Below are 9,362 nucleotides of genomic sequence, written 5' to 3' on the forward strand. Positions count from 1 at the left end.
GATTGCAATATGTTTGTTTCAAGTTAAAAATTAGAAACAGATGCATACAGTTACTTAAATTGTTCATCTCCTCCATCTTATGGTATTCCTTTGAAGAGGCTCCTTCACTTCTTCTTTTTTACACAGGTAGTGAATTTGACTAGTGTGTAATGAAGGAAAAAGAGAAAAGCTTAACAAAATAAAAAAGAAAGAAATATTACCACACTCAGCAATGAGGTGTCTCAAGTTTCTGGTTGCTGCCACAAGTAAAAGAGTTGTTGTAAAACCTCGTGTTCAGTGGCTAATATTAACACAAGAAATGGACCAGGTGACAAGGATATAACAGAGTGTCCAAAGTTGAACCCTAAATCTCCTGTTCCATTTGTTTATGTGTTGCTTGAGAGTGGAGAGAGAGAAAGAGAGAGAGAGAGCCTACATGAGTCATTGTGTAGTTCCAAAATGGAATCTGAGCCACGAAAGACAAGTGCAAGTCGAAGAAGAGGAAGAAAAGAGATCTTTTCACGTGCCTGCTGAGAAGAATCAACACAGTACCACCACTAAACCTCTTGTCCCATTCTACCAGCAAATGTAAATTATCGCTTTTGTTTCTACAAATTTCAATTCCTTCATGGAAAGTTTTGAATAATTTCTGATGCAAAATAAGGAGGAAAAAAAAATAATGCTCTGGCTGGCTTTATCAAATTTCCTCTTGTTGATTGTTACTTCTTGATGACAGCTTCTTCTGCTCTGCTTTAATATTCATCCATTTGCAAACAAAAAGTTGCTTTTTTCCTCTTCCCCTCTGAAGTTTTTTTCCTTTTTATGTACGGTTCTTATCCATTTCAACCCCTATTCTCTGATGCCAAGGACATTCTTGTTCTTTTTGTCAGTTTTTCCTTTTCAAGTTCAGGCTCAAAATACTGCCTTTCTACTAATAATTTCTTTTGATTCTTTTCCCCTCATTATTATTGAATAATTTTGCTGTACAAAACTCAGTTCCCTTTTCCTTTTCCTTTTTTTGTTGAAAGGTTAGAAAACCCTTTTTCTTCCTAAAAATCCATGAAAGTTGTACTATTTTCACTTAAAAACATATCTTAAGCACACCCATTTGGTATTCTTACTTACTCTCTTCTTGAACATTCATACAAGTTGCTATCTACACGAACCCAAGTTACAAAGCTGGATTTTTTTTTTTATATATTATTTATGTCTTATTCAGGGCAAAGCAAGGAATTACAGAACTAACCTGGCAAAATGGGCAACTCGCTCTGCATGGGATTGATGGGCTACAGCCAACAATCCCACCAAAGCCCACATGGAACCGAGCCAATGACACGTTGGAGTCCGTAGTCAATCAAGCTAAACTCCAAACTCAAGGCCCAAACTTGATCCAGCAAGGCGAGCCAGTGGTTCATACTGGCCGCACCCTCGCACCCTCTGGCGCGAATGGGAAATGGGTTGAGAGGGGGAACAACCAAGAACCGACGGCGAGAAAAAGAACACGATCAACTTCCGATTATGGTGGGAAAAATGTCAGCACAAGCAACAACAATAACAACAACAACAGCAATACTATGCAAGTCGACCACGGTGATCACAGTGTGTGTGGAAGTGCGAGTGCAGCGTTTTGTAGGGATAATGAGACTACTTTGATGACATGGGCTTCCTTCGATTCCCCCCGAAGCTTGAAAACTAAATCCATCGATGAAGATTCTGCTTGTCATGTTGAATCGGTAATCTTTAGTTTTGTTGTAATAGTTTTTCTTCATTCGAAGAGTTCTCAATGATTGATTTTAACATTTATGTTCAGTACAATCTTCATTAGTTGGATGAAATGTGGTGCAAAATGATGTCTAGAGATTTTCTATTTTCAATTTGTTTAGTTCAATTGAGCAAGTGATTTAAACCATAAGTTTGTAGTTATTAATTGAGTTATGCTAAACAATATTTGCCGAGATTTCCAAAATTACAATATTTTAATATTTACGATGAATTAAAGTTTACGAAAGATTATATGATTTGGAAAAGATTATCTACAATCTCATTCTTTGTCCTGGACAAGATCCTTCCGAGAAACCCCAAAAAATAAAAAAATAAAAAAATCGATAGGTTGAGTGTACGATGTAAAAGTAAAAGTTAAATTTGTAGTTGAATCTTGGATTGATCTCAGCCGAAAAGGACCCAAGAAAATTATTCAACAAATTCTTTTAAGAAGCTAGTTTTGAAAGATGAAAACTATATTGCACAGTCAAGCTACCAACTGGAATGTTCTTTGTTTCGGAAAAAATATGATGATTTGTATCTTTGAGGATGTACAAAACAGTGGCCATCTCCATAAGCCTTGCCACTGGATTAGTTATAATTTTACAATTACGTTTTTGTCTGTTTCTAGCCTTATGATTTTCAGAAGTCAAGGTAACTTGTAAGAATAGTCATTGAGTTGTGTTTTTAACTCTACTGTTATACTTGATAAGTGGCAAGGTAGAAAAAGAGTGTAAAATGGCATGTACTAATACTAAATTTACATGGTTCAGGAAAATCAAGAGGAAGAACAAGATACAAAGCGTGTAGCGAATCGTTCTCATTCAGCTAGACGAAGTCGAGCTGCTGCTATACATAATCAATCAGAACGGGTAACAATCTGGTCTCTAAAACATGGTCGTTATTTGAAAGTCTGCAGTATTCTTGAAAAGTTTTATTGTGGAAGTGGTAGTATTTAAGAGAACTACATTATAAAATCCATGCTCTATATTATTTGCATAGAGGAGGAGAGACAGAATTAATGAGAAGATGAAAGCCCTGCAGAAGTTGGTGCCAAATGCAAGCAAGGTATGCATGAATATCTTCTTTTTGACATTCATCAATATAAAAACTCAAGATTCTCCGTGTAGAAGCCGTTTAAATACTACTTGATATGAGATTGACTAGCTTAACCTAATAAGCATGGCCACTTTAGTCCAACACACATACATGACAATAATAATAAATTTTGAGGGTAAAATACATCAAAATAATTTTTTAAACATACAAGTGCATCAACTCATTTACTTTGAACTTTCTTTGGGTTGAAAATAATATATATCTTAATAAATGAGTCCTTATTGTGTTAGTGTTCTAGATTTTTGAAAAACAGTGTGTAGTTGTGTTCATGTTATGTCTCATATTTGTATCTGTTCTTTTTAAATCCTATCCATTTACCTGTTCTAAATTTTCAAATATTGATATCTTAAGACTCTTTGTGTTGTATGCAAGTTTCGAGTCTTTGCACCATAGAGGTTTTGTAGTGCTAATGTTGAACTCTATAACAATTGCTTAAGGCAGACTGATAAAGCTTCAATGTTGGATGAGGTAATTGAATACTTAAAGCAGCTTCAAGCACAAGTTCAGTTCATGAGTGTGAGGAGTATGCAACAGATGATAATGCCTATAGGAATGCAGCAACAACTTCAAATGTCGCTCCTAGCTCGTATGGGCATGGGGGTTGGTCTAGGCATGGGAATGGGGATGCTTGACATGAGTGGTATGGCACGTTCAGCCCAGCAAACACTTCCTCCACTCATCCATCCTACATCCGTTCCCACTACACCTCCTGCATTTGTTCCGCCACACTTCTTGTTACCCCCTTCAATTCCAAGGCAGGATCCAACACAAGCCAAGCCTGCCACCAATGGCTCTGTTGATCCATTTTGTGCCTTTCTAGCACAAGTATGGGACATTGGATTTTTATACCCTTCTTTGGTTCTTGTATTCTTCTTTATATGTCATAATTTGTTCTTTTTTATTTATTTATTTGTTTTTTTTTTGTGCAGACCATGAATATGGATATTTACAACAAAATGGCAGCTTTCTATCGCCAACAAGTTAATCAGACAACAAATGCAATGAGCAGCCCAACACAATCAAACAATATGCAAGGAAGTTAATGCTTTTGCTAAAGGAACTCAAAGATTGGATAAGAACAGGAGCACTCGCACTCAACTTTATTTGTTGATAAGTTCTATGTTTAGTTGACAAGGACTGAACTTTGAAAATATCTGTATTTCATGATTTATTACGAGGAATTATTGGTATTGGATTATGTAAAAACATGATCTTGCATTATTAAATATTAAATTTCTCATGGTGTATTCATGTTTGAAATGAAAAGAGAAGTGATGCCAAGATTTTTCTATTGTTTTTTCTTTCTCTTGATCGTTATTTAAGGAACAATCATCGTTATCAGATCACTTCTCAACTTAATTTAGCAAATTGAAAGAATCTTCTAACCGATCTAAAGAGTATCTTAGTTGGTTGCCTAACACAAAAATCATTATAGAACATAGAGATGTCTTGAGCTACACACATACTGACTTCTATTACAAAAATTATTGGATAATATGAGAGTATTTTCCATAGTTATGTTATTTTCATCCTGTTGTTTCTTAGAGAGAATGAATATATTGTACTTACATATAAATAACGAACAGCAGTACCTAAACCAATTAAATAACAAAACTATCAACCTGTTTATCCTAAAGAAAGAATTGTCCTTGGTTTTGTTTGTTTATCAACGTCAAAGGCATACATAATGTTATGCACATGGTCCATTCCATTCAGTGACAAACCCCTCTGACTTCTCCAAATTAGAATTTTCATTTACTTCTCACATCCCTGTCCTTTTCAACTAGTTATACCAATCTCTATCCAAATGAATATGATTGGTTTTGACTTTGTCCCCTCTATTAAATACAATAAATAGTTATGAGAGTAAATAAAATTATATTGCAACAGTTAGAATATGTATATTAATTTGTTTTCCAACAAATTCTTCACTTGACTTTGACCCATAGCTGCAAGAGGTTGTGATTATGATTTGCTATGTTTAATACCCAAAGGACCACAGAAAAGGAGACCCCTTTTAGATATGGTAATGTAAAAGTAAAACTATGATGATCAAAATGAAAAAAAAAAGCTTAATTGAATTTATTGTATAGGAACAAGTCTATGGAAATGAGATCCCATTATGTGGACTGTGGACAAGCTTTTCTTCTGTCTTATAGGTTTGAGACTAAGAATGGGATATTGTGTAATTGTTGATAGGCTAATGAGATGTCAGTGAAGGAAATGAAGGTCGTGGTGTTGGATTGAAGTCTGGAACTTCCCTATTCCTTTCAAGCAGCAACGTTTCCATCAAAATCTTGGGGAGAGGATGAAAATGGATGGAGTCTGATTTGATAAATGCAAACAGATTCAAAAAAATAACCCGACCAATCCGGATTATCCAATCCATGGGTTGAGTTAGAAAAGTGGAAGAAAAAAAATACTTGGGTTGGGTCTCACGTTGTGCAAATAATGGTGAATTGACCAAATCCAACCAACCCGATTATGTATATAATACATAAATAAAAAAACCCTAACATATGTCATGTAGTCATTGTTTCAAATCTATGCAAGTAATCGTAGAATTATTTCTAAAAGGGTTTCAAATTTAAACAATTGTATCCACGAGTTCTTATTAAACTATAGAAAAAATGCTTGAAATTTAAACTATTCTTTCTTGACCGGTAAACGAGTGAAAATTTGAAAAACAATATAATTTAAAAAAACTAACTCTACAATCCAACATGGCCTAATCCAATTTTTTTGAATTGGGTTGATCGTTACATATCGGTTCAATTTTATACAACTGGATTAGTTTAGATTAGTATATATTTTTTTCCCCAACCCGATTTATGTACACTCTAAACAGATTTGTCGATTGAATTTAATTCTTATTTATGTAATTTTGGTAAGAAAGGATAGGTTAAATAAATAGTGGATTTTGTACATAGGTAATGAATGAACTATACATGTACATGTAATGTACATTCTCATATATTATAATTGATATACATAATAGTATACATCCATATATATATAGTATTATGTACATTACAATCTCTATCCCTAAGCTCTTCCTCCACACATGGCAACTCCGTCCACCTCTGAGATCCTCTCGCTCTTTCGTTCTCTCCTGCGAACCGCCCGTCAATTTCCTGATTACAACATCAGAGAATACATCAAACGCCGTACCATTGATTCTTTCCGAGAAAATCAGACCCTCTCCGACGCTTCATCCATCTCCTCCGTCTACGCTGGCGGCAGAGCTCAGCTCGAGGTTGCCAAGCGCCAGGCCATTGTTTACTCTCTTTACGCGCCTAAGGTCAAGAGTATCATGGATGTCAACCATTGATTTCCATTTCTTTTTTTTCTTTTTCTTTTTTTATGGTTCGATGAATTTGTAGTGTTTGACAATTTTTGTGAGGATTGAACTGTAAACTTACGTTCTGTTGTTATTAATTATGAGCAAAGTATTTTCCATCCCATCCTGAAATTCTCTTGCGAGTTTAATTCCGAAAGGGAAATTAGGGATTTTTTTTTCCCTTTTCGCCAATTTATCCAGTCGTAGGTATGCATTCCTGGGTTTCTCTTCTGGGTTTTAATGAAATAATGTCCGATCATCCAATTGAAATTCAGAATGTTAATGAATCATGTTTGGGATATGAACGTTATTACTTTGGAGAAATACTTTGTCCATTTCAATATTTAACTCAATAAAAAAAATTGGTTGCTTTGAGGTTGAATCTTGCAACTGATCTTTTGCAGGACTCTTATGATTTAGCTGATACCATAATGTTTTCATACGTATCCTGGAATAGAATTGATTTGCCAGGAACTTATTTCACCTCGTTTGAGCTCATTTCAGCTTGAAAGTATGAAGAATACTTGTTTGCTTAAATTTAAGTTCTTTATAAAGAAGGCATTGTTGCATCTTTGTTCGTATCACTTTAGACCGATCAGAACTTGGATCATTAAAAATTCCCGTGTTCGAAAATGCACGATTCTAGTTGATTAACAGTTGGTATACATGGCTCAAGGTGAATTATGCTTGGAACTATTGAATCAGTGCAGTTACTTTCTAGTACTAATGAAGTATTTATTGATCTCAAGTAAAGGAAAATGTCATCAAGAACAGGGGGCATAATGATATGCCTCAAAGCAAAAAGAAAACAAAGCCAAGAAAACGGAAGATGCAAATAAGCATCAGCCGGCCAACTGCAACAGTGAGGACCTTGAACTCTATTTTCCAAGCAAACGACGACCGCGTCGGTTGGCATCTTTAACTCGGTCACCAAGCACCTCAACATCAACAGAAGCATGATCCAGAGCAACGTTCTGCCTGTAATAAGCACAACAGCTCATCTCAATTTCCAATATACACCTAGTCCTTTTGTTTTTCTCTTGCAAGAAAGATCCAAGTTTTTCAGGAAGATATAAGATGGAAACAAACCTGTCCATTTCACTACCCATGTCAACAGCCATTTCCTTCAGTTGTACCAAGATATCGCTCATATCAGATAGTGCATCATCTTGCTTCATCTTTTCTACCTGTTTCATGTATAATTTTGAAACACACAGCTTATGTGAGATGAATGATACTGCGCCTTGGGAATGATAAATATGCTTTTTGGGCAACATGGTACAGAATTGTTTAAGACTATACTTAAGCGAAAAGCAAATACAATAATTCATGCCCTGTTTAAATGTCATTGACTGCTTTTAAGTAATTGTTCATAGATAGCAAATACAAACCTCAACTTTTTGAATTGCATTGGTAGGTTCAGCAAATGCAGCTTTTGTACTGGTCCTCTCCTTATGATGAGTCAATCCTAACCTTTCCTTCTGCTCTAAATGGTTGCCCTTTCTTCTTACTAAATCATCTACAAATTATGCATAAGCAAATAAACAGATCAGTTGGACAGAATTCACCAAGTGCCAATCTAACCCAAAATCTCATGAGCAGAACAATCATGGTGAACATGGAAAGAAAAGAAGCTAACCTGAGCTTATAATAGGTCCTGAGATTGGTCGAGTTTTCTTTGGCTTCCAAGTCTTAGAGAATATTCCTCCTAGATTTCCCAGCAGTTTCTCTCCCTGATATTGCATTCATGAAAGGAAAAAGGTTCAGAAAAGTAATTCGTCAAATAAAAAAAGAAATGCTTATAATTATACATGTAAAGTTAACGCTAGTAATTTTCTAAACCATGAAACACCAAGAATTTCAAAAGTGAACAAATCGTAGTTCGAACATACCCGACTGAGATCATAATCGATGTCAGCAGCAACCATATGAGTCCTGGTAATTTGCTCACCCTGGTGATGCAATGCAACCAAAGTTTGAGTAGCATCCTCCCTTATCTCTTCAGCAATCTTTAAACAGCCATTCACTGCTTTTGTTGTCTCTTCAGCTTTATAAACAGCATAATTCTCCAGTTCCTGTACTGATTGGTTTTCTACTCCTCCTGAGTCACGAAAATCATTCTTGTACTTGTTCCTTTCTGACCAAGTTGTTGAACTTGAAGAAGAGGGGGCATGTCCATGATCATCATCAAAAGGATTGGAACTAAACTTCTCCGTCAGTAATGAAGGGTCTGAGGAAGTTCTTTGTGAAGAAACCAGGTTTTGCTTAGCTTTAACATCATCATCAGACTCAATAGGGTTTGGGGTGGAACTATGTTTTCCTAACCTAAAATGAACCTTCCTTGAACCAAACATTTTCCCGATAGCTAGAATGTCAAAATTGGCTTTAATGTAAACGGAACAAAGTAATCCAATAGGTTAATGGTTTTTTCCTGAAAAAGCAAGGCACCACAATCATGTCAGCAGAAGAAATAAAATACAACAAGAGACAAATTTATCAAAACAATCAATTTCATTAAAGTTAAAACGAGGAAGAGATGTTCTAGGATTTAGCTTTTTATTTAAGTAAAACATCAAACAGGTTGGATACAAATTGATTTAATAAGAAGAAATAGATGGATGTAGATCAGAACAGTTAATGGCACGATCGAAAACTAAAAGGGTACAACAAGTTAACTAAGAAAATCATGTAAAAGTCCAAGGAGGAAGATGGTGATCAAAACCCAGATACAAAAATCCAAGAAAGAAAAGAAAACAGTGAAAAGAAAAACTAAAGTACCTTGAGAGAGTTCAGAAAACGAAGAGAATGGAACTATTTCACGAACCCAAAATCAAAGAAACTGCAAAAATCAGAACCCAATTGTAGAATTTAAAGTGGCAATAAAGGACTTGAGCAATGAGAAGAAAAATCAATAAAGAAACCGCGTATCAGTAAATTGTTGAAAAGGGCACCTGCGAAGAAAGAAGATGAGCAATGAAGAAGACAACCTTGACCTCATAAACCGCTAAATTGACCTTTTGGATTAAAAAGGAAAAAGGAACAAATGGCGTCGATGGATTTGGTCAAACATTAGGGAGCGATAGATAACAATCTCAGTGTGAAATTCAACTGTTGATTGCTTTTGAAAATACAATTGCTTCACTTCAAACGCTCGGAAGGTTCC

The 9,362-nt window shown here is 35.4% G+C and overlaps 2 protein-coding genes across 4 annotated transcripts; one reads left to right on the top strand and one right to left on the bottom strand.

Moving 5' to 3' along the window:
- Positions 1-4,150, top strand: LOC101222307 (transcription factor PIF7). 2 transcript variants are annotated; one of them, XM_004137548.3, is made up of 6 exons: positions 1-567; positions 1,199-1,712; positions 2,514-2,612; positions 2,743-2,808; positions 3,301-3,684; positions 3,789-4,150. In XM_004137548.3, exons 1-6 carry the CDS (start codon positions 368-370, stop codon positions 3,900-3,902), a joined length of 1,377 nt encoding a protein of 458 aa, XP_004137596.1. In that variant the 5' UTR covers positions 1-367; the 3' UTR covers positions 3,903-4,150. The 2 variants fall into 2 exon arrangements, with proteins under 2 accessions (XP_004137596.1, XP_011650055.1); XM_011651753.2 differs by lacking the exon at positions 1-567 and adding an exon at positions 595-803.
- Positions 4,151-6,824: 2,674 nt separating this feature from the next.
- On the bottom strand, positions 6,825-9,362 carry LOC101221282 (SNAP25 homologous protein SNAP33). 2 transcript variants are annotated; one of them, XM_004137376.3, is made up of 7 exons: positions 9,151-9,362; positions 8,978-9,038; positions 8,092-8,630; positions 7,839-7,932; positions 7,591-7,718; positions 7,289-7,386; positions 6,825-7,177 (listed from the first exon to the last, which is right to left on the bottom strand). In XM_004137376.3, the coding sequence occupies exons 3-7, from the start codon at positions 8,551-8,553 to the stop codon at positions 7,078-7,080; spliced, it is 882 nt and encodes a 293-aa protein (XP_004137424.1). In that variant the 5' UTR covers positions 8,554-8,630; positions 8,978-9,038; positions 9,151-9,362; the 3' UTR covers positions 6,825-7,077. The 2 variants fall into 2 exon arrangements, with proteins under 2 accessions (XP_004137424.1, XP_031743143.1); XM_031887283.1 differs by having other exon boundaries at positions 8,978-9,155.

This window comes from Cucumis sativus, chromosome 1 (genome assembly GCF_000004075.3).
Source record: "Cucumis sativus cultivar 9930 chromosome 1, Cucumber_9930_V3, whole genome shotgun sequence".
Classification (NCBI taxonomy): Eukaryota; Viridiplantae; Streptophyta; class Magnoliopsida; order Cucurbitales; family Cucurbitaceae; genus Cucumis; species Cucumis sativus.

Bases quoted from the DNA above. Each gene is read 5' to 3' on its own strand.
- LOC101221282 (XM_004137376.3), bottom strand. From the start codon at position 8,553: ATGTTTGGTTCAAGGAAGGTTCATTTTAGGTTAGGAAAACATAGTTCC. The intron at 7,933-8,091 runs GTATGTTCGAAC...ATGCAATATCAG, and splicing joins TCGATTATGATCTCAGTCGG to GGAGAGAAACTGCTGGGAAA. The intron at 7,387-7,590 runs GTTTGTATTTGC...TACATGAAACAG, and splicing joins ATGCAATTCAAAAAGTTGAG to GTAGAAAAGATGAAGCAAGA.
- LOC101222307 (XM_004137548.3), top strand. From the start codon at position 368: ATGTGTTGCTTGAGAGTGGAGAGAGAGAAAGAGAGAGAGAGAGCCTAC. The intron at 1,713-2,513 runs GTAATCTTTAGT...TACATGGTTCAG, and splicing joins CTGCTTGTCATGTTGAATCG to GAAAATCAAGAGGAAGAACA. The intron at 3,685-3,788 runs GTATGGGACATT...TTTTTTGTGCAG, and splicing joins TTTGTGCCTTTCTAGCACAA to ACCATGAATATGGATATTTA.